A 24195-nucleotide genomic window follows, 5' to 3' on the forward strand; every position below is an offset into this window, starting at 1 on the left:
GCATGTAGTAGAGTAGTTCAAAAATACATCTATATGCATTAACATTTATGGTATCCTTTTACTTACTTTTTTTATATTTTACACTTCAAAATGTTGTCAGTCATGCATACTAAGTGCCTTTTAATGTTTTGGTTGCTTCTATCTGTTTATAAATAAAGCAAATGTCTATTGTAAACTTTAAAAAAAGTCATTGGTTAAAGAAACCTATTTGCCGTATGAGTCCTCTGTGGCAAGGAGAAGGTACAAACACAATCTGATTTAAAAAAAAATGTAAACCAACAGGTGCGCTTACATGTGCTTCTTCGGTTTGTGTCTTCCAAAGTGAGGGTAGACATCACTGGGCAAGTGCAACACTTTCTTTTTTACTAGGAAATGAAGTTCTAGATAGCACATTCAATATCAGAGGTTATTGTGTGGGACAACAACATGCAATACACATTATGCTCAGGAGATGGTGATAAAATACAACTGTAGGCATCAATTTAGATAAGAATGAAGGAAACAGTAACGTTGATCATACAATAAAAAGCACTCTAAACTCCTATTACAACTATTCCTTTCTAAAGACTGTCAGGTAACACCTATACTGTTGCGGTTCTCCTTTTCTTATATACAGGAAACGGATATGTTAACTCAGTCCAAGCAGAGACATTTGCATCCTCATGATAATACACTTCTCTTTTATTCCTACCATGGCAATAGATTGTGTGTGCTGTTTTCTATTGCAAGTTCTTTCTGGTACTGTACCTCATATAAAATGTGTGATACATATATTGGTGGAAAAAGTACCGAATTGTCATACTTGAGTAAAAGTAAAGATTCCTAAATATAAAATGACTGAAGTGAAAGTCACCCAGTAAAGCACTACTTGAGTAAAAGTAGAAAAGTATTTTGGTTTTAAATATACTTAAATATCAAAAGTAAATGTAATTTGTAAAATATATTTAGGTATCAAAAATAAAAGTATAACCATTTCAAATTTCTTATATTAAGAAAACCAGACGGCACGATTTTCTTGCTTTTTAAATTTACGGTTAGCCAGGGGCACACTCCAACACTCAGACATAATTTACAAACAAAGTGTTTGTGTTTAGTGAGTCCGCCAGATCAGATGCAGTAGGGATGACCAGGGATTTTCTCTTTAAGCTCATTAATTAGACAATTTTCCTGTCCTGCTAAGCATTCAAAATATGAGTGCTTTTGGGTGTCAGGGAAAATGTATGGAGTAGAAAATACATTATTTTCTTTAGGAATGTAGTGGAGTAAAAGTTGACAAATCTAAATAGTAAACTACAGATACCTCAAACTACTTAAGTAGTACATTAAAGTATTTTTAAGTACTTTACACCACTGTGTACATATTAAAGGGGATGCAGACTTTCAGCCTAAAATATGTTCCATTACAAATGCTCACCTTAAAATGCATCTATGTCCAACATTTATTACACTTGCAACAATTTAGATAAAAAGCTAAAAAGAACCGGATAAAAGTGATTTCATTGTTAGTACTCCATAAAAGTGATGTATATTTTCTCCCTCTAAAAAGGACATTTTAATGTTGATCACTGGCAGGAAGATGTGACATCACTGCAGTTCATTTGTTTTCCAAGCAAGGTTCAAGAGCAGGGCCCATAAATCATAGAGGTGGATGACGACCTTAGAGAAGCACTGAACCAGTGAGGGCACCATAGGTCCTGCAGTACTTCACAGGTAATTGAGTATTGATTGCATTATAATCAGAATCCTAAAGTGATCTTCCTTTGTGCTATTTTCTAGTCAATTGTGCAACTTGATCCTTTGCATACAAACATAAAGAAGAATGTGTGGTTTAAGTCCTGAAATGTACATTACCTATTGGAATCTACAAGCGCTCATCTGGTATTTCTAACACTAACTGGACCGAAGCTTAACGTGCCTGCAGCACAGAGAAGTACATAGGTATTTGAGCTATTAAATGGCAATGACAAAAAGTGGTGCCGATGACAGGATAACTCAATGAATTCACATTTTCAAGGCAACCTTTGAGCTGCCTTTTTATCCTCAACAAAATTAAATTTTGCAATGAAGTCCGTGAAAAGTAATTTCCATCACTTACATTGCCTGTCCAAAGCATTCGAAGTATGACATATCTGTGAATTCCACCATGCATTCCTGCATACTTGCTCAATATAAGCATGACAAGTTGGCATAGCAGACCTGTGGCTTTGTGAAAATGGCTTCCCACCATCCCCTCCGGTGTCTCCACACTTCTATCTTGGCCTTTGTTCAAAAACAGCCTGTCACAAAATCGCCACAATACCGTGAAAGAAATAATGCTGAATGCCTCAGTCATTCCAATTGTATACTATTATTGATGGTTAAAATGTGGCAAACGCCTCACAATTTTCTGCATGATAGACCATCGCTATATGTGTCACTAGTCAGGTAATCTTTATTCAAGCTTCACCAGCGCCCACAGATGGCCGCCTCGCTTCATGTTCTTAGGAAACTATGCAGTATTTTGTTTTTTATGTATTATTTCTTACACTGTTACCCCAGGAAATCTTAAGTCTTATTACATACAGCTGGGAGGAACTATTGGATATAAGAGCAACGTCAACATACCAACATTATGACCAGGAATACGACTTTCCCGAAGTGTATCCTCTGTTTGGTCCACCACCCAGGACAATGGATTGGATCCCAGCAGGCGAACCAAAACTAAGGCGCCGCAGAAGTGGCAGACGGAGCGGTCTTCTGGCCAGGTTCCGTAGATGGGTACATCGCCCACCGCTCCCAAGTATACTAATTGCCAATGTCCAGTCTCTTGACAACAAGGTAGACGAAATCCGAGCAAGGGTTGCCTACCGGAGAGACATCAGAGATTGTAACATTCTCTGTTTCACAAAACATGGCTCACTCGGGATACATTATCAGAGTCGGTACAGCCACCTGGTTTCCTCACGCATCGCGCTGACAGAAACAAACATCTCTCTGGTAAGAAGAAGGGCGGGGGTGTATGCCTTATGATTAATGAGTCGTGGTGTGATCATAACAGGATACAGGAACTCAAGTCCTTTTGTTCACCTGACCTAGAATTCCTTACAATCAAATGCCGACCGTATTATCTACCAAGAGAATTCTCTTCGACTATAATCACAGTCGTGTATATCCCCCCCAAGCAGACACCTCAATGGCCCTGAAAGAACTTCATTGGACTCTATGTAAACTGGAAACCACATATCCTGAAGCTGCATTTATTGTAGGTGGGGATTTTAACAAGGCTAATCTGAAAACAAGGCTCCCTAAATATTATCAGCATATCGAATGCGCGACCCGGGCCGGCAAAATACTGGATCATTGTTACTCTAATTTCCGCGACGCATACAAAGCCCTCCCTCGCCCTCCTTTCGGCAAATCTGACCACGACTCCATTTTGTTGCTCCCAGCCTATAGACAGAAACTCAAACAGGAAACGCCCATGCTCAGGTCTGTTCAACGCTGGTCCAACCAATCTGATTCCACGCTTCAAGATTGCTTCGATCACATGGGCTGGGATATGTTCCGGATAGCGTCGAACAACAACATTGATGTATACGCTGATTCGGTGTTCGAGTTTATTAGCAAGTGCATCAGGGATGTTGTACCCACGGCGAATATTAAATCCTTCCCCAACCAGACACCGTGGATTGATGGCAGCATTCGCGCAAAACTGAAAGCGCGAACCACTGCTTTTAATCAGGGCAAGGCGACCGGAAACATGACCGAATTAAAACAGTGTAGCTATTCCCTCCGCAAGGCAATCAAACAAGCTAAGCATCAGTATAGAGACAAAGTAGAGTCGCAATTCAACGGCTCAGACACGAGATGTGGCAAGGTCTACAGTCAATCACAGATTACAAAAAGAAAACCAGCCCCGTCGCAGACATCGACGTCTTGCTCCCAGACCAACTAAACAACTTCTTTGCTCACTTTGAGGACAACACAGTGCCACTGACACGGCCCGCTACCAAAACCTGCGGGCTCTCCTTAACCGCAGCCAACGTCAGTAAAACATTTAAACGTGTTAACCCTTGCAAGGCTGCCGGCCCAGACGGCATCCCTAGCCGCGTCCTCAGAGCATGCGCAAACCTGCAGGCTCGTGTGTTTAGGACATATTCAATCAATCCCTATCCCAGTTTGCTGTTCCCACATGCTTCAAGAGGGCCACCATTGTTCCTGTTTCCAAGAAAGCTAAGGTAACTGAGCTAAACGACTATGGCCCTGTAGCACTCACTTCCGTCATCATGAAGTGCTTTGAGAGACTAGTCAAGGATCATATCACCTCCACCCTACCTGGCACCCTAGACCCACTCCAATATGCTTACCGCCCCAATAGGTCCACAGACGACACAATTTCAATCACACTGCATACTGCCCTAACCCATCTGGACAAGAGCAATACCTATGTAAGAATGCCATTCATCGATTACAGCTCAGCATTTAACACCATAGTACCCTCCAAACTCGTCATTAAGCTCGAGACCCTGTGTCTCGACTGCACCCTGTGCAACTGGATCCTGGACTTTGACGGGCCTCCCCCAGGTGGTGAAGGTAGGAAACAACATCTCCACCCTGCTGATCCTCAACACTGGGGCCCCACAAGGGTGCGTTCTCAGCCCTCTCCTGTACTCCTTGTTCACCCATAACTGCGTGGCCATGCATGCCTCCAACTCAATCATCAAGTTTGCAGATGACACTACAGTGGTAGGTTTGATTACCAACAATGACGAGACGGCCTACAGGGAGGAGGTGAGGGCTCTCGGAGTGTGGTGTCAGGAAAATAACCTCACACTCAACGTCAACAAAAGAAAGGAGATGATCGTGTACTTCAGGAAACAGCAGAGGGAGCACCCCCCTATCCACATCGACGGGACAGTAGTGAAGGTGGAAGGTTTGAAGTTCCTCGGCGTACACATCACGGACAAACTGAAATGGTCCACCCACACAGACAGCGTGGTGAAGAAGGCGCAACAGCGCCTCTTCAACCTCAAGAGGCTGAAGAAATTTGGCTTGTCATCAAAAACACGAACTTTTACAGATGCACAATCGAGAGCATCTTGTCAGGGTGTATAATCGCCTGGTACGGCAACTGCTCCGCCCACAACCGTAAGGCTCTCCAGAGGGTAGTGAGGTCTGCACAACGCATCACCGGGGGCAAAGGAAGGCCAAAAAGATCATCAAGGACAACAACCACCCGAGCAGCTGCCTGTTCACCTCGCTATCATCCAGAAGGTGAGGTCAGTACATGTGCATCAAAGCTGGGACTGAGACTGAAAAACAGCTTCTATCTAAAGGCCATCAGACTGTTAAACAGCCATCACTAACATTGAGTGGCTGCTGCCAACATACTGACTCAAATCTCTAGCCACTTTAATAATTAAAAATTGGATGTAATAAATGTATCACTAGTCACTTTAAACAATGCCACTTTATATAATATTTACATACCCTACATTACTCATCTCATATGTATATACTGTACTCTATACAATCTACTGCATCTTGCCTATGCTGTTCGGCCATCGCTCTTCCATATATTTATATGTACATATTCTTATTCATTCCTTTGTTGTTGTGAAATTGTTAGATTACTTGTTAGATATTACTGCATGGTCGGAACTAGAAGCACAAGCATTTCGCTACACTCGCAATAACATCTGCTAACCATGTGGATGTGACCAATAAAATTTGATTTGAAAGCGCTTTGAAGGGAAAAAAAGTCTACGTTTTCTGCAATAAACACTACAAAATAACCCTAAACAAAGCCAATTTTTTTTGTTTACCTGATTCGCAACACATCTATGGCATCAGAGGCTGGCTCTACTTTGTGGGCATGTATTTCCATGGAAGCTGCAATGTACTTGTTTCAAGGAACAACGCAATAAGGAAGTAGGTCTACCAGTTTTTTTCATCAGAAATTCAACCTCAATGTTTGCATGAGGCTTATACTGTTAACACTATTTAGCCTATCAAACATCATATGCAATGAAACTGTCTGACTATTTTGGGAAGCCATTAGAAGAGAAGTCACTTTTAGAGGCTGGAGATTAGTTTGACGACCTTGATGTGGAATCTAGATGTTATTGCTCAGTATTTCAACTGAAGTACACATCCTTATTTGTTTACATCCCAGATGATGAACAACATGCTTCAGACAGATGAGGCAAAGACATGTTATATCTCTTCAACAATTAACTGTAGCAGTTTCCCCCACAAATGTTTATTTACAGAAGCTGTACATCCAAAATGTGGAACATTTCTAGACATGAGGCTACAGCATTTTCATGGCAGAATGGTATTCAAACTGTTTGTATAATATAGAAAAAAAACATATATGAGCTCAAGTCCCCAAAATAAAAGAAATTGTAAAGTAAAGTGCAAAAGTGTCTACCGTATAATCACACACAATGATAAGAGCTGTCATTGTCTATTTGCATGGCTTGGACTGAACAGAAAGCAGTAAGAAAGGGACTTCCAGGTATCGGACATTGTCCTCCCTGTGAGTTGGGTATGACATTTAGAGGCATGTTCCCCATGGAGCTTTGAGGGATCTCAGTCTCCAAACACTTGTTCAGCAGTTTGTCTGAAACCCACTGATCTGGGCTATTTTGTCCCAGGCTCTGTAAAGTCTGATAATCGCCATCACTCGGGGGGAGGCAGCATCCAGGGTCAGGCAGGCTGTGGTAACATGGATTCACATCGTAAATCAGTGGCTCGCTACTGTCCACATCCTGGAAACCCTTAAGTGGCAGTGGCATATCCATGAAGGCATCAGTTCCTCTCTCATTGTCCTTACTGACCGCCTTACTGAAGCTCTGATATCCAGGAACGACACTGATAACATTGTGAGGTTCGGACACATTGCTGTCATTAGAGCCGTACATCAGACTGGTGTCCTCTGCTGACGTGGTAGTCTCTGAATCATCACTGGCGCCATCACACGGGTGATATGAAAAGTCAGTTTGCAAGAGGGGTGCACAGTTAGTGGACAAGTTAAGGTCTTGTTGACCAGTACCAAGAAATAGCTGTGGATGGCCATTTTTCAACACTTCAGCCTCCCCAGAATGGTAGGAGGAGTTACAAAAGAGCAGAGGCTGCGTAGGAAATGAGGATGTCTTGCTTGTTGTTAACTCTTGAATAGGCACTGAGGGGGAGTAGGTAATATTGTTGTAACAAGACGACCCACAAGAGCCTCCAGACTCACTCATGAAATGAAGAGGATTGTAGTCAGATGAACACACACCAATGTCTCTATTTGACTCAGGGCAGTTCATTTGTGTACCATCATCTGTCTTAGGAGGGGCTAAAAGCAATGACTGAGGATTCCCGTCCAAAGGAACAAGGCTGGGAAAGACTTTGCTCAGGGCCTCTTGAAGATGGCTAATGATTTGCACATTACTAGGCTCCTGGCTCATGGGATATGTGTGGGCATAACCCAAGGAAGATGAGTCAAGCTCTGAGCCACTACCTCTTCCACTGCTCCCATCTACTATCGAGGGGTTTGTCCTGTAGAGAAAAGACAAGCGGGCAATTTACAGTGAATTAAAGCTTATTTTCATTGCAAGGACCTGTCTGCCCACACGAATAGGACTGAACCCAAAGACACCTTTTCATTTTGCTATGTTTATAGTGCATCTATACGCTCACCATGATTTTCCTTCAGTGTCCATTTTTGAAGAATCAACATGGATGGAGGATAAAGGTATTTTGGGAGGAGACAATACCTGTGGTGGAGAACAAACATCACTAAACGCAAATACACAAATGGAAGGAATTACAGTATGAAAGTAATGAAGGTTTACAGTTTATTTAAACATAGAATATTTACGCTATAAGGACTGAGGAGGTGTGGTAAATAGCCAATATACCACGGCTAAGGTCGGTTCTTCTGCACAACGCAACGCAGAATGCCTGGACAAAGCCCTTAGCTGTGGTATATTGGACATATAGCACAAACCACAGAGGTGCCTTATTGCTATTCTAAACTAGTTACGAATGTAACTACTCTAAAATATTATTTTTATTTTATTGTCATACCCATGGTATACGGTCTGATATACCACAGCTTTCAGACAATCAGCATTCAGGGCTCAAACCACCCAGTTTATAATTGGAGATAGAGCCTCACCTTAGGTACTCCTGGAACCATATACAAAAGGTCTTGGTTTGAACATTTAGGAATATTATCCCACAACTTGGCTTTGAGTCTGCAGAGGGGGGAAATAGGAGGATTTGAAAGCCTATAGGGCCAATATGAAGCTGTATGATAACAAATGTTTGTGGAAACAGACATACTGTCACCTACAGACATGTCAGGACAACTTACCTAACACTGCACCAAAACAAAGCACTTGTGATGATGATAACAGCAATGCAACTGAAAGCAATGACAATCTGGAGTACTTTCCGAGATGATGCAGCTGTGGAGCAGAGAAGAATATACAATGAGCTACAAGGTGAAAGTGAAATTAAGGTTTGAAAACCCATGGATGATAAATCTCATTTAATCACTTACGGTTGGTGAATTCCAACTCTTCACTCCAGTCACTGAAACGACCGCTAATGTCAGTATAGGTTCTGACCTTCAGAGCATAAATGGTGTTTGGCTCCAAGTCTCTGCCAAGTAATTCATGGGAAGTTGTTGAGTCATTTTTGGACACCTGTAGGAAGAAAGGAAAGGGCTAGAAGGAATGTTGTCTTTGTGATGTGACAGCAAACGGGGGAATGCAGTATATCACCCTCCTTTACCTCATCTGTTTCTCCTTTCTTTCTGTAGCTCAATTCGGCAATCAAGTCCTTAGAAAACGGTACATCATCAGGGTAGTTTGTCTTCCATTTGACCAGGAAATTCCCATTTTTTGTTGGTTTCACCATTTGGACGGTGGGGGTTTTGGGTTTTACTATATAGGGCAATGATAGGGATGGTTTGACATATCAATCAATTAAAGAATGGTTTCATTTCATGCAATATTCTTTATAACAGTAATTCATTTTCAAATAGCAATCTGCATATGTAGATGCAACTCACTGCTGCATTTGATACAGAGGACTTTGGAATTTAGGCGCTTCCCAGAATTCCAAAGTGTTGCATTAAACTCCTCCCCAATAATAAGGACCATTGGATCAATAGAGCATCCACATTTGGAAACATCATTGGACCTCTCCTTTTCCTTGAAAGTACAACCATTCTGGGCTCTGGGAAATAAGTTGAATAATAATGCAGTTTTGAAATGAAATATGACTTCTTGGTGAGATTAACATCGACAATAGAAAAACTTAAACAATCATAAACTTACATATTTTCTTTGCCCATAAATTTCAATGTCATGTTGTATTCAGCACACTTAGACTTGTCAGTTGTAAAATGACAAACCATAATTTTCTCATAGTCGTTGAAGCATTGAAGATTTCCGTCACTCATTGCTACAAGTAATTAACAAACAAAAAGCTTGTTAAATGTTAATCATGATCAGGCAAAAATACTGTGGTTAAATCTACTTACATGTTTATAGGCTATATACAAAAGACTGCTTACCATCATCAGCTATCAAAGTCCCAAAGGTTGTGAATATAATAATCAATAGAAACATTGTTGCTGAATACTTTAGAGTAAACCACACAGTATAATTCAATCTGAAATCAGAAAGAGAAAATGTTTCATGTTAGTGTTTAAATTTCTACACATTAAAATAGGCTACATGTAGGCTAAATATGAAGAAGTAAGTGACTATTAATACAGTAATACGTTTTTTTGTGGGCCTGCAGTTGTTGTTTTTGTTAATAGACCTAACTTTCCCACTAGTTTCCCTTGATTACATAGAGATATAGCAAATCGAAAGTCACTCACCCACACAGTGATATATTATAATTTTGAGGAAGTACTCATTCCTTTAAAAGAACAAACAAAAAACAATGTATCTATAATACAGTATATAGTCTTCATACGATCTACAGTGGTAACAATCATTTGTTACTTTACACAAATAGAAAGAGCTGCTGTTTTGACAACGACGAATTGCTTACTGGAAATTACAGATCCAATAGGACACACCTTTCATGGGAAGTTCGCCCCCCTTCCTTGTATGGCCACATCGCACGCACGTACGCTTTGTTTTTGTTTTATGGTTGATTACCAACTTCGAATTCCATCAACGACATTTTAATAATATTGCAATCTTTTTGCAACTTAATCCATTACCGGGAAGTCTGGTTTCAGATAAAGACATGGAACACCGAGCCACATAGTTTACAATCTAAACCATAGCTAATGTACAATGTTTGCCTTTTTGCTTGAGACGCTTTTGGTCTACCAGTCCGCTTGGGGGCGGTAGCACCTTGGCTTCAAGATGGTTTTCCAGAAACACCGTAAACGGTAACTACAGAGGAAGAGGTAGGCCCGTGCAAGTCTCACGTACAACCCGCGTAAACAAAGCTAGCTAGCTCATTTTTGACAGAAGTAAAAGGAACCAGCAATAACAAAACAGAGCAACGACTGACTTGCCTGGTGAGTGGGGATGCTGTTGTTTGAAGTTTAATATATCTATTGTATTATATATGTTTTTGCTATACGCTGTGCCGGTCTATTTTGTCCGGAACATTTGCTGACATGTTGTTACTGCTGGTTGGCTAACAATAACTGACTAGCCAAATCAAAGTTTCTTGGTCGCGTTGCCTTACACAGTAGCAGATGTTATCGTGGATGCAGCGAAATGCTTGTGTTACTAGCGCCTAGCCATCAAGCAAAAATGTCAAACCACTACACAAATAATAAAAAAGAAATCACTAATTTCAGAACATCTCCAGACAGTTGGCTAACAACTAATGATCAAAATCAAATCAAATGCATTTGTCACATACACATGGTTAGCAGATGTTAATGCGAGTGTAGCGAAATGCTTGTGCTTCTAGTTCCGACCATGCAGTAATATCTAACAAGTAATATAACCTAACAATTTCACAACAACTACCTTATACACACACAAATGTAAAGGAATGAATACGAATATGTACATAAAAATATGAATGAGTGATGCCTGAATGGCATAGGCAAGATGCAGTAGGTGGTATAGAGTACAGTATATACATATGAGATGAGTAATGTAGGGTATGAAAACATATGTTTGCGCCGATATTTTCCTTGCAAAAAAAAACCCGATACCGATAACCGATATTTAAAATTTGAGCGGCCTTTTAAGCATTCTATTACAGTTAAATAGTTAACACACACACATATGGATGCAGCGGTCTAAGGCACAGCATATGTGTAAATAAGAATTTGTTCTTAACTGACTTGCCTATTTAAATAAAGGTTACACACGCCACACTGACCAAAAAGTTATTTGTTGGTATTTATGCATGTCCCCAAAACCTATTTCTTTCACTTACTTGCTGTGCTGTTTAGTTGTTCATTTGTTCAGTCGTTTGATTCTCAAACAGGATTTCTATGGAACGCCATTTGGGTCTTTGACGTGTCAAATAAGCTTGTTGACCAATCAGGACCTGAATATGACTGCACGTCACATAATAATTTAACGCGTTTATACATTTTTTATGTAGTTATTACACATTGATTACACGATCACTTATTTCATGTCACAACGATTCATCGATACGTATGTTATGATGCTGGTAAAGTTGTCTCGCACACCTACAGTGCTGGTCATAAAAGATAGCTAGCTCATGGATATGAGTTATGTTATGTAAGTAATGTTCTTCCCAAAAAACATAGCAAAACATCTGTTTCATTAGGTATATAGTTAGCTAGCTAACTATATAGCTTGGTGTCATCATCTAAAATAACCCCAATTTATAAGACAGTAATTATTTGATTCATGGTGGTCGGACCATCTCTGTGAAGCTAGCCACAATAAGGATTAGCCAAAATAGTGGACTTTGCGGTTAGCCTTCAAAATACAAGTTAACATGATTCTACTATTTGTATTCATTTGCATCACTGTCAATTACATACTTTTATTTTGAAGGCAAACTTCAAATTCCACTTGTGCCTAATCCTTATTGTGGCTAGCTTCACAACACATAACCCGGTCCGGTCGAGCATCACTAGCCAGATGAAACTAGCTGGCTGCTTATAACGTTAGCTTTGGGCAACAGGGTTAAGTAGCTGGCTAGCTATTTATTTTCATGAACTGAAGTTCAATTTCAATAGGCGAACAACAACTGGTAACCTAGCTATTACTTACAAGGATTCCCAAATCATTGCTAAGAATAATGAAAATGACTGCAGTTTCTACAGGTCATGGTTTTCAGGCTGGTTATATTGGTGCTAGCTAGTTACCAAGCTAAAGCTAGCTACCCCAGAAGTTTCGGTCGAACAAATGATGCTTTATTACCAACGCGGTATTGTAAACACATCGTTCGTGACCGGTGTTTGCTTGTTTGCAGACATTTTTGTACAGCTTTGACAGTGCTACTGTGTCTTTTTTGACACGCAAAGACCCAAACGGCGTTCCATAGTCTGTATGTTGTGAAGCTAATAGCAGTGATGCTATTATTGTGAAACTTCGGGAGGGCAACATCTGAAAAATAGCGCACATGGTAGTGTGTACCGGTGCTCGACCAGTCGGCGAAAGCCAACATCACCCACGACAGAGAACGCTTGATTGTCAAGGGGAATGAATTCCATTATCTTGGATTTAATGGATTTCGCCTTTGAGTTGTCTCGCTGAAATGTTTTCACTCTTTCAAATGACCGCTTGAGCCACACAGCAGGCTAGGTTAGGAATGCTGTGTGCATGTGTAGCGCAAAATTTTAGGTGGCTCATTACGTCATGTACCTACGTTATATAGGTATGCACGGTAGCTTTGATATCATACTTGCGTACTTATGTTTGTACAGATGAACGTGGTACCTTCAGGCGTTTGGAAATTGCTCCCAAGGATGAACCAGACTTGTGGACTACATTTTTGTTTCTGAGGACTTGGCTGATTTCTTTTGATTTGCCCTTGATGTCAAGCAAAGAGGCACTGCGTTTGTAGGTAGCCCTTGAAATACATCCACAGGTACACCTCCAATTGACTCAAATTATGTCAATTAGCCTATCGGAAGCTTTTAAAGCCATGACATAATTTTCTGGAATTTTCCAAGCTGTTTAAAAGGCACAGTCAACTGAGTGTATGTACACTTCTGACCCACTGGAATTGTGATACAGTGAATTTTAACTGAAATAATCTGTCTGTAAGCAATTTTTGGAAAAATTACTTGTCATGCACAAAGTAGATGTCCTAACCGACTTGCCAAAACTATAGTTTGTCAACAAGAAATTTGTGGAGTGGTTGAAAAACTAGTTTTAATGACTCCAACCTAAGTGTATGTAAACTTCCAACTTCAACTATACATGGGACAGCAGCGTTCAAGTGTGGGACACAATCTTTTCAGCCCACTTTGATACAAAGTGATTTTCATAGCAGATTAGGAGAGCATTTCCCCAAACTCTTCCTAACCTTAACCTCAGTCACCTAAGCTGCTACGAAAAAGTCACATTGTTATTGAAGTGGCATGAAAAGAGTGTTTCCTGCTCAAGTATGGGTAGCTGCAGCCCAATATGACAACCGGAGTATGGGCGAGTGGGTGTGTCAAAAGGAGTGGGTTTATGGAAAGTGAATCAGCTAATTGGGCAGATTTGTTGCCACTCAAGACCGTTTTGCGTGGCATTGTATCGGCGTGCCTGCTTCCTACTGGGTATCACGGTCTTGTCGCCGGCGGTAGGTAACGTGGCCATTTTTTATTTCATGTAAGATAGCAGCACAGCCAGAATGGGTAACCCAGACACGTCACAGCGGCTATAAAGCTGAAGCATCCATTTAGAATGTTTTCTCACCACCACATGTGGTAGTGAGGAAGTCCAAACGCAGGTAGTGGGAGAGGATGGAACAAGGTGAAACTGGGCCGACATTCTGCAAATGTTCTCATCGATAAAACATCTGATCTCAATACATTTTTATGTTCCCAAAACAAAAATCTGTTACGAACACAGTACATTAAGATTTATAGACTTGGCGCTTTGCCAAAGTAAAATATAAATGTGTTGTTTAGGAGTGCAAGGTCGAATTGAGTTTGTGCACAAAGACACTTCCAAGAGGATGCATTCCCTAACAGAAATATGCAAATACATGCTACAACGCGCTAATAGGATCTCACTAGCTTGTACTTGGCTTTGCCCACCTCCTTGCTTGTTCTGCCCACTATTCTTAATTTCCTTCCACTGTAAACGACACAGATGAAGTATCTTGTGTTAGTGATACATATATTTGATAGCAGCCTACACAAGAAATAACTAATATTGATAACCATCTAGATGTCACCTTGATACATACATAGTCTACTACTCAATAGGAAGGGCATGAACGGCAACAACACCGGGACACAGTGCCCTTCGCTCCTGCTTGACAAGCACTACTGTCCGGCAACGGCGTGGGAAGTAGCTACCTAGTAGCCAATATCAGGGTGATAGTCACAGTAAGCACACACATACAACCCATGAAGCAACAGTACACCCATCATCAATAATTTTTATAAAAAATAAACTGCCTTCAGTTTTTTACCTGAATGTAAAATTATTTGCTTAAAACAGTGAAATCCGACTTAAGACTCATCGTCTGGCTTCAAAACAAAAGTCCAAACTCTCACAGTACTGTAGCTCAAATGTACGGTAGCGGCGTGATAAGAAACGAAAAATAAATAAACAACACTGCTCAATTAAAACCGTCTGACAGCGTTTCTAAACCATACTCTTCTGTCTTTGGTGTAACCTATAGCAGAGTGCTTTTGACACACCCACTCCTTTCCTTTCGACACGCCCATACTCCGGTCACCATATTGGGTTCCAGCTACCTCCTCGCAACGTTGGATGTGTTTGTGAGTATCGGTGTGTGCGTGTGTGTGAGAGAGAGATCTATATACACAAAAACTGAGTGTACAAAACATCAGGAACACCTGCGCTTTCCATGACATAGACTGACCAGGTGAAAGCTATGATCCCCTTGTTAAATCCACTTCAATCAGTGTAGATGAAGGGGAGGATTTTTAAGCCTTGAGACAATTGATATATGGATTGTGTTTGTGTGCCATTCAGAGGGTGAATGGGTAAGACAAAAGATAAGGTGTTCCTAATATTTTGTACAGGAGTCTGCGTGTGTATGAGGTGTTTGTGTGTGAGTTGCGTTGTCTATTACTACCGGAGAGCTACACACGCACCCTGAGGGAGCTAGCTAACATTACTGTTTGACAGCTAGAGATAACTATACTGAACAAAAATATAAATGCAACACACAACAATTTCAAAGATTTTACTGAATTACAGTTCATATAAGGAAATCAGTTAATTTAAATATATTCATTAGGCCCTAATCTAATGGATTTCACATGACTGGGAATAGACGTGCATCTGTTGGCGCGTGGATCAGAAAACCGGTCAGTATCTGGTGTGACCACCATTTGCCTCATGCAGCGTGACACATCTTCTTCGCATAGAGTTGATCAGGCTGTTGATTGTGGCCTGTGGAATGTTGTCCCACTCTTCAATGGCTGTGCGAAGTTGTTGGTTATTGGCGGGAACTGGAACACACTGTTGTAGATGTCGATCCAGAGCATCCCAAACGTGCTCAACAGGTGACATGTCTGGTGAGTATGCAGGCCATGGATGAACTTGGACATTTCCAGCTTCCAGGAACTGTGTACAAATCCTTGCAACATGGGGCCGTGCGTTATCATGCTGAAACATGAGGCAATGGATGAATGGCACGACAATGGGCCTCAGGATCTCATCACTGTATCTCTGTGCATTCAAATTGCCATGGATAAAAATGCAATTGTGTTTCTCGTTAGTAGCTTATGCCTGCGCATACCATAATCCACCATGGAGCACTGTTCACAACGTTGACAGCTCGCCCACACAATGCTGTACGCGTGGTCTGCAGTTGTCAGGCCGGTTGGCCGTAATGCCAAATTCTCTAAAACGACGTTGGAAGTTGCTTATGGTACAGAAATTAACATTACGTTCTCTGGCAAAAGCTCAGGTGGACATTCCGGCAGTCAGGATGCCAATTGCACGCTCCCTCAGAACTTGAGACATCTGTGACATTGTGTTGTGACAAAACTACATATTTTAGAGTGGTCTTTTATTGTCCCCAGCACAAGGTGCACCTGTGTAATGATCATGCTGTTTAATCCGCTTCTTGATATGTCACACTTGTCAGTTGGATTGTCTTGGGAAAGGAGAAATGCTCACTAACAGGGATGTAAACAAGTTTCGGGACAACATTTGAGAGATAAGTTTTGTGCGTATGGAACATTTCTGGGATCTTTTATTTCAGCTCATGAAACATGGGACCAACACTTTGCATGTTGCGTTTATATTTTTGTTCAGTGTAGCTGACCACTTTCATCTGTGAGCTAACGTCAGCCTATAATGCAAAGAGGCAAATTGGCTTGTCGATGTGTGTGCCCAAGCACTAGCAATTATTGGTCAACCACATCGTGTGGGGTCCAATGGAATCTCACACCCTCAAATGCTGCTTATTCAAAATTGTTGTTTAATGTTTTCTAGGGCTTTCCTTGCACCATGGCTCGACCACTGGGAGAAAGCCATAAAAGGTTCCTGCAAACCATGATGGTCAATGGGATCATTGATGGTGCCAAGGCAAGGGCTCTCCACCGGCATTGCTGTGAGACACACGGTGGTAAGAACAGCATAGCTGTATACTATTTTGCCCCTGGTTCTCTACTGTTTATTTTTTGTCAGCAAAGTGTCTCTATGATAAACCCTTAAACTCAAAGGTCCAGTTTTCTAGACACAATAGAGATTCTCTATTGAAAGTGCCTTTAAGTCCAGGAATAGGCTTAATCTAGGTCTGAGAAACTGGGCAAAAATGTTTTTGTTGAGGGCCACTCACATGTACACCTTTTTATACAGCACACTATGCTCATGATAAACTCGATGAATTCATCGAGGTTATCAATGCCCAGCTGCAGCCCATGTTCATGCAGATCAGAAAAGGGATGTCTGAGGAGGATGGTCTACAGTACCATGCTTTGGTCAGTGACACTAATCAAATTCATTCACAAAGCTCTTTTACTACTACTACCATCATGAACTGCTCTTATTTTTCCTGTTGACATCTTCTCCTGTCCAGGTGAACATGGCTGAAACTGATGTGACCAGGATGTCAACTGATTATGCAGACAACGAGTTGGAATTATTCCGAAAAACAGTGAGTATGCTGTTTTTAGTAAATGGTAAATGACTGTCAAGACTTAAGATTTAAATAACATTTGAATATCTCTGTAACAACTGGCATGTTCTTATTTTTGTATTTGTTTTTTAGATGGACCTAATTGTGGACTCTGACAATGGAACCGCCTCTTCCACGGACATTCTTAACTGTGCCGACAGCCTCCAGACAAAGAAGCTAAAGAAAAGAGAAACGGAACATGTACTGAACAGGCTTGTTCAGGATAAGTGGCTGAATGAGGTGCTGTCTCTGAAGACACATTCTAGGCATGCAGTTATTGCTTCTTGTGTGCACTCACTTTCTTGTGCCACTGATTGACTTGCAATCTGTGTTTGTCTTTTCTTCAGAAAAATGGTGACTACTCTCTCTCCACTCGATGTATAATGGAGATGGAGCCATATATTCGGATGTTGTATCAAGACCAGGTCAAGGTCTGCCACATCTGTCACAATGTGGCTTTGCAGGTAAAGTGATACAACTTCAATTTAAATTACAGTAAATAAGTTGCATCTAATGTATTCCTCCTGCTAGCTAAATTGGACCCCATGTCAAATCCAAATTGGTGTAACATCTGCTTTTTGTCAGATTCCCAAACTCACTTTTCTCAGTCCTCTGCTCTCTGTTCAAACCTGCTAGAAGGTAGACATGAATGTTTAATGTTGCATGTCTGTTTTGTTGGATATGCTTCTCATGAACGGTAACGCAATATGTTGACTGAATTTAAAATGGGATTGACACCACTGATATAGCCTGGCTTTCTAGGCAATGCATTTAGTTTCATGCTTCATTTTTGTAATAATCTGGTCTTTTTACCTCTCAGTGCCAGATGTGTGAAAATCCTACATGTGGCATCAAAATCCACACCCCTTGTGTCGCCAGATACTTCAAAGGAAGGACTGATCCACGATGCCCTGCCTGTGAGGACTTCTGGCCACATGAGATCCCAGGTAATAATGTTACGCTGATCAAAGAATTGCAACACAAGTGGTACTATGATAGTCTATACAATCTATCATAGTTTGTACAATGGTCTGTGTATACATATCACTTTCATCTGTTTCGACTCAGACGAAGAAAAAAACGAATATTTACTTATCTAGTCATTCATATCATTTCATTTTCCCTTCTCTTCCCTATAGATGTGTATAGACCTCCGTCCTCTCAGAGCGAGACTCAGTCAGCAGCCAAAGAGAACACGGCCCCCACCCCCACTCCTCGGTCTACAGCTCAGGCCCGGAGGACCAAGAGGTCATAACCTCACGGATGCATGTATAGCTGTCAGAACTTTCAGTACAATGTTTTGCCTTCATTCAAATGTAGAGAACTCAATTTCAGTTTCAATGTTGATAAAACATTTTTATAATTATATATCAAATATTAGATGTTCTCCTGAAAGAATCTAACTTTCATTGAAGCGTCAATGGTCTCCCGTGAACTCCTCTTAACTTGATTATCTTAATTTTATTAAGTTACTTTCTATGGGAGCAATTCTGGGAAGTGTGGCAACTACTTCAATCATTCTTTCAGGCAGTTTAAATGGGAAGCTGTGTGTACATAATTTGTGCCTGTGGTTCATTAGGTTGTTAAATTAGAATAGTACTGCCTCATTTGAATAAATTATGGACATTACCTCATCTTTGAGTATCTGCAGGAATAATTTGGGAACAATTAAATATGCTAATTTGAAAAAGCATACCCTATCAAATTAAATGGGTAACAACTCCATATTTTATATGCAGTAGGAAATGAGCATACATTAACTGCTCCTTCATTTAATTTAGTAATGAGTGGAAGCAAGCGCCAATCATGCAGGTAGCTTGGCATTCAATGTGTGCCATAATCACATTCAAGTGTTGATAGATTGAACACAACTGGCTTTCCTTTGTCATGGATATGAGGTGGGATACTTTTAATTATGTAAAATAGCCATAGTGATAGGCTATTTTCCTCTACTCAAGTTAATTGAGTTGAGCAGATTTCCCATAATTCTTCAATATGAATCGCCGTTGTAAGTTGAACTATGTAAATTGAGGCTCGTTTCCAACCTTATTCCTTTTTGAATTACCATTGACACTTAACCATGAATTTGTTCATAGAATCAGATGTTTTTAAAGCCATTTGGTGGGCGAGGCTCAGAGGGCTGAAGCAATGAAAGGACAGACATGTTAATGATTGTTTAAGAAAATAACAAACAGACCTAAGTCACAAGATACGTGAGCACAGGACTTGCATTTTACAAGACCACTGCAATAACCAAAATTCTGACTAAAAACAACCTGAATCTGGATCACTCATCATGGGTCATGACCACCAGAAGCTCACAGAGAAGCTGAGCTCCAAAGAACGCACGTAATGCCAGTGTTTGACTGGGATGAACAAGACCTCCCCAGGCTGCAACACACACTCTAGGTAGGGAGCCTTCACAAACTCTGGGAATCGCACCACGTCTGGACTCTCCACCTCCACCTGCATTAAAGAAAGCTTTCTGTTTAAATGGCAAACACTTTACTAATTTCTCCCATTCAAAGTATGCAGCACTAACAGTTTAGGTAGATCATTTATATGCTAGATTGTTTTTAAGATCATAGACCTGGTGCATGAAGAGATTTAAAATTGAATTTTAACCTGACTAGTGTTGTGTAGGAGCTGCAATTGGTGAGGGTAGAGTTTCTCGGTGTCCTCAGGGGAATACAGACGAATGTACTTTCTTCCAACCACCTGTTACACAATAGGGGACCATGCAGTCACCAAATTGTGATTGCTAAAATACAGTATCACACATATCTCTGGCAGGGTCCAAATTGCTGTGAGTCTGATCCTACTCACTGGATGTGTTAGACTCACCTGAGCCAGGAAGTTCTGTTGAGGATCTTGATGAAGGGGGGACACTGTACCTCCTGGCCCAAACCAAGCATTGATCGTGATGTCATCTTCCTCTCCCTCACCAAGACAACAGTAGTCAGGGATACGGATGTCGTCTTTCAGCTCGGGGACCTTGGAGAAGAGTACATTGAACAAAATACTGTTTTTGTAACTGAAAAACTTGTAGGCTTTAAATGTAATTTGTACAATACAAAAATGGAGGCAAGGATTATAGAAGCCTGTATCCTACATTTCCAGTAAAATGTACATTTGTTGTATTTTAGTCCTATAGTGAACAAAAATAATCGCAACATGCAACAATTTTACTAAGTTACAGATCATATAAGGAAATCAGTCAAATGAAAAATTCATTAGGCCCTAATCTATGGATTTCACATGACTGGCAGGGGCGCAGCCATGGGTAGACCTGGGAGGGCATAGGCCCACCCACTGGGGAGCAAGGCCCAGCTAACCAGAATGAGTTTTTCCCACTAAAAGGCTTTATTACAGACAGAAATACTCCTCAGTTTCATCAGCTGTCCTGGTGGCCGGTATCACAACGCCTAAAACGACGTTGGAGGCAGCTAATGGTACAGAAAGTAACATTCAATTCTCTGGCAACAGCTCTGGTGGACATACCTGCATTCAGCATGCCAATTGCACATTCCCTCAAAACTTGAGACATCTGTGGCATTGTGTTGTGTGACAAAACTGCACATTTTAGAGTGACCCTTTGTCCCCAGGACAAGGTGCACCTGTGTAATGATCATGCTTCTTGATATGCCACATCTGTCAGGTGGATGGATTATCTTGGCAAAGTAGAAATGCTCACTAAGAGGGATGTAAACAAATTGCTGCACAACATTTGAGAGAAATATGTTCTTTGTGCATGTGAAACATTTCTGGGATCTTTTATTTCAGCTCATGAAACCATAGCTTTACATGTTGTGTTTATATTTTTGTTTAGTATATATCAACACTGACATCCTCACCCAAATTTGTTATGTAAAAAACAGGACAGGGCAATGACCAACCTGATCAAATAGCTGGTGCTGAGCAAGATATCCCAAACTTGATGCGTCCTAATGTGAGAGAGAGCGGGAATAGGCATTGAGTGAAAAGCGTCTATCATTGGCTTATTTTTGGGGTAATATTTTTCACGAGGAAGTACTTACTTTCACAACAATATAGCGATCGATGAATTCATTGACCGTAAGGAGTGTCTGTGACCATTCCTCATCGGTATATCTTGAGCCCACTTCAACAGGTACAGTCCGACAACCAGCAACAGTTTGCAGGTATTCTATGCTTTGCAAAGGGAGAAAACCAAATCAACACAGGTGTCTGGGGGACTATGAGAAGGTAAGGGCAACGGACTAGAGAAGGACACAAAATAAAGAAAAAGGTACCTCCAAGGGTGATTTTTGAAGGCTGGCCAGTGATCTATGATACCCTCTAATATGACTGGCTTTTGTGGATCCAAGTAATCTTTCTTGAAGCTCTCCAATGATGGACAGTGTATCCTTGGTACTGCCAGAGCCTGCTTGACCACAGGCACTGACACACAGTCAACCTTCATTTTCTGTTGAGAAGAAAAGAGAATTTAACATAGCATAAACTAACACACAATTTGACTTGAAGAATATGCAAAGCAAAATAAAATAGCCTACTAGCCTTTAAGAAAATTATGAGAAAGAACAAATGGGATATGACACAGGCTCACATTGACTGGTTAGAAAGCAACAGGCCACAACATACACAGTATAAGATATGAAATCCACCTTAGCACTAACTCCTTCACTAAGATTCTCCTCATTGGAGTGCCTCTTCCTGATTTCATTTTGCAGGATCTTTACAAAGGTTTGTAAAATATTGTCCATGATGGCTGCCCCCATGAGCAGGCCCAAGTCACATGTCCGTATGGCCTCCTGCACTGTAGCTGGTGAGGCATCATCACGGCATAGGGCAGCTACTTTGAACAGGCAGCCATATGAATACAAACACCTCCACTCCTTGTCCACATCACGCCACGTTCCTGTGTTGAGCTTCTCCCAGGAAAAGTCCAAGATGATCTGAGCGTTTTGCCTCCATCGACCGCTCCCGGTGTACAGCTGCTGCCTGCAACGTTTCAGCACATCTACCACACTGGGCTCAACTTTTTCACTGAAGTCAAGTGGAAATTCTGCCTCCGTCACAGGCAAAGCAGCAGAGATAGCTGACCACAGTTCTGCCATAGACTAGTGCTGTGAAATAGAGAGAACTGTTAGACCCAATCAAAAGGTACAGTGCACAATCAATCTGGTCTGAAAACCACTAATGTTATAACCATACACTTAGCTAGCTGGGGGCTGCCTACCTTCAAAACCTTTGCTACCTGTTAACTCTAATGAATACACAAGACTTCTATTAAAACCACCATTTTCCATATCATTCCTCTCGTGTGACATGATGTCACTGAGTTAAATTCGAAGAGACAGATATTTTCACGGAGCGAGACCCCTGAACCTCGAGTCCGGTAAGAGCAAGAAAAAAAGACTCCAATCCCCAAATATTGTTAGAGTGGATCAGATATCTAATGAAATACTGTATGGCTCTTCCACAAGCAAACTTATCATCACTGGGCACATGTTCTCTTTAATACCCCGACAATGAGATTATAACATGTGGACAAATAAATAGTAAACAGTCGGATAATGCCCAAAACACTTTTATTTACCGTTATTGACATATGTAGACGCTGGTGTTGCAATAAAAGAGCTCCGTGTAGAAAACGAATACATTATTTGTGTTCCATGTCGACGTGGCGATAGGGTTCGATCATGCAAACAGTAATATCACATTATTTTGCACGAAGCACAATTTTCGTAAAAAACAACAACGTTATTAAGCGAAATACATCTATCCTGCCAACTCCCCTTGCTCCAGTCTGAAGAGTGGACAGTTTGATCTAGCCTCCAGTTGTGCTGACTTCTAGCTCCAGTAGTGGCTAGTGACATAGTAGCCATGCAGCCGACAAATGGCGCAGTTATTCTTTATGTATTTTGTCATTTGCTATTGGCTAACCTAATTTAGCAGGTTTAGAAAATACCTAAAAAGACGCTTGAGCGGGGTGTCCCCACATTCGTTTTTACGGAGAAACTAAATATAGGTTGAAAATACTGTACTGTAATTTACCCCAGATTCTCCATCACGATATATCAATGTTTAGTTATAATTATAAACTGGGTGGTTCGAGCCCTGAATACTGATTGGCTGACAACTGACCGTATACCACTGGTATGACAAAACATTTATTTTTACTGCCCTAATTATGTAGGTAACCAGTTTATAATAGCCATAAGGCACCTCTGGGTTTTGACTGTATCCCTGGTGGTGATGCACATGCAGGTTGAATAAAGAGAAAACAATGCATAAAAAAATCCATAAATGTATCATTCTTGTGCAATGCATGTCTAGGGCCTTCATTTTTTTCTCCTTTATTTTTTATTTGGCATTAGTGCTTAAGCTCAAGCTTTAGGGTGTAACTGTAGACAATCGTCAAATACACAGCAATTGCCAAATGCTTTTGGGAACTTGGGCACAAATAGTTAACGTCCAACCAATGAGGCAAAAAGGACAATGTCGGAGTTTCATTCAATAAGAGAAATGCTACAAAATGGAGAGTTGAAAATAAAGAGATGGGCGTGCCAGAACAATGTTATGTGTGATGATTGTGAGGCACTATACAAATTCAACAGTCACAAGCAACCTTATCTCAAATGATTTCGTATCATTCTGTACGTAAATCTGACATACTCCAATTAGTATGACATGGTACGTTTCATATTGTATGTATTCATTTGTGGATGTCCATCATCCATTTCATATGATACGTTATCCTCTTAAGAATTACAATTTGTATTATATGTTACAAATTTGCAAAGCAGCTAAAAAGTAGTAAGTAGATGCAAAGTTGCTAAAATGCTAAAGTTGTCAGTGATGATATTGGAACACGCAACCTTTGAGTTTCTAGATGTTCGCATTAGGGGAAGGGTTAGCTAACATGCTAAGTAGTTGCAAAGT

General features: G+C 40.8%; 3 protein-coding genes across 8 annotated transcripts; 1 reads left to right on the forward strand and 2 right to left on the reverse strand.

Annotated features, from left to right (window-relative positions):
* Positions 1-6200: 6200 nt before the first annotated feature.
* il4ra (Interleukin-4 receptor alpha chain) lies at positions 6201-10317 on the reverse strand. Of its 2 annotated transcripts, XM_014192929.2 has the most exons (11): positions 10073-10317; positions 9869-9909; positions 9557-9654; positions 9318-9444; positions 9050-9216; positions 8770-8921; positions 8537-8681; positions 8348-8441; positions 8150-8228; positions 7669-7745; positions 6201-7527 (listed from the first exon to the last, which is right to left on the reverse strand). In XM_014192929.2, the coding sequence occupies exons 3-11, from the start codon at positions 9609-9611 to the stop codon at positions 6420-6422; spliced, it is 2004 nt and encodes a 667-aa protein (XP_014048404.2). In that variant the 5' UTR covers positions 9612-9654; positions 9869-9909; positions 10073-10317; the 3' UTR covers positions 6201-6419.
* On the forward strand, positions 10250-18905 carry LOC123724053 (non-structural maintenance of chromosomes element 1 homolog). Of its 3 annotated transcripts, none has more exons than XM_045715069.1 (9): positions 10390-10525; positions 14797-14896; positions 16587-16719; positions 16953-17074; positions 17173-17250; positions 17365-17511; positions 17619-17735; positions 18092-18218; positions 18411-18905. In XM_045715069.1, the coding sequence occupies exons 3-9, from the start codon at positions 16602-16604 to the stop codon at positions 18524-18526; spliced, it is 825 nt and encodes a 274-aa protein (XP_045571025.1). In that variant the 5' UTR covers positions 10390-10525; positions 14797-14896; positions 16587-16601; the 3' UTR covers positions 18527-18905. The 3 variants fall into 3 exon arrangements, with proteins under 3 accessions (XP_045571024.1, XP_045571025.1, XP_045571026.1); XM_045715070.1 differs by having other exon boundaries at positions 10415-10525; positions 14800-14896; XM_045715068.1 differs by lacking the exon at positions 14797-14896 and having other exon boundaries at positions 10250-10525.
* A 529-nt stretch (positions 18906-19434) lies between these two features.
* LOC106601111 (lysine-specific demethylase 8-like) lies at positions 19435-23367 on the reverse strand. Of its 3 annotated transcripts, none has more exons than XM_045715066.1 (8): positions 23308-23367; positions 21915-22376; positions 21543-21715; positions 21309-21441; positions 21168-21215; positions 20116-20265; positions 19897-19989; positions 19435-19737 (listed from the first exon to the last, which is right to left on the reverse strand). In XM_045715066.1, the coding sequence occupies exons 2-8, from the start codon at positions 22365-22367 to the stop codon at positions 19573-19575; spliced, it is 1215 nt and encodes a 404-aa protein (XP_045571022.1). In that variant the 5' UTR covers positions 22368-22376; positions 23308-23367; the 3' UTR covers positions 19435-19572. The 3 variants fall into 3 exon arrangements, with proteins under 3 accessions (XP_045571022.1, XP_014048516.2, XP_045571023.1); XM_014193041.2 differs by lacking the exon at positions 23308-23367 and adding an exon at positions 22850-23269; XM_045715067.1 differs by lacking the exon at positions 23308-23367 and adding an exon at positions 22490-22810.
* Between the last annotated feature and the right edge of the window lie 828 nt (positions 23368-24195).

Source organism: Salmo salar, chromosome ssa03, assembly GCF_905237065.1.
Source record: "Salmo salar chromosome ssa03, Ssal_v3.1, whole genome shotgun sequence".
Classification (NCBI taxonomy): domain Eukaryota; kingdom Metazoa; phylum Chordata; class Actinopteri; order Salmoniformes; family Salmonidae; genus Salmo; species Salmo salar.

Bases quoted from the DNA above. Each gene is read 5' to 3' on its own strand.
- il4ra (XM_014192929.2), bottom strand. From the start codon at position 9,611: ATGTTTCTATTGATTATTATATTCACAACCTTTGGGACTTTGATAGCT. The intron at 8,442-8,536 runs GTAAGTGATTAA...TCTGCTCCACAG, and splicing joins AGAGTTGGAATTCACCAACC to CTGCATCATCTCGGAAAGTA. The intron at 7,528-7,668 runs GTGAGCGTATAG...TTTTCTCTACAG, and splicing joins GACACTGAAGGAAAATCATG to GACAAACCCCTCGATAGTAG.
- LOC123724053 (XM_045715068.1), top strand. From the start codon at position 16,602: ATGGCTCGACCACTGGGAGAAAGCCATAAAAGGTTCCTGCAAACCATG. The intron at 17,251-17,364 runs GTGAGTATGCTG...TTTGTTTTTTAG, and splicing joins TGGAATTATTCCGAAAAACA to ATGGACCTAATTGTGGACTC. The intron at 17,512-17,618 runs GTGCTGTCTCTG...TCTTTTCTTCAG, and splicing joins AGGATAAGTGGCTGAATGAG to AAAAATGGTGACTACTCTCT.
- LOC106601111 (XM_045715066.1), bottom strand. From the start codon at position 22,367: ATGGCAGAACTGTGGTCAGCTATCTCTGCTGCTTTGCCTGTGACGGAG. The intron at 21,442-21,542 runs GTACCTTTTTCT...CCCTTTGCAAAG, and splicing joins TTCAAAAATCACCCTTGGAG to CATAGAATACCTGCAAACTG. The intron at 19,738-19,896 runs GTTAAAATTCAA...TCTTTAATGCAG, and splicing joins TCCTACACAACACTAGTCAG to GTGGAGGTGGAGAGTCCAGA.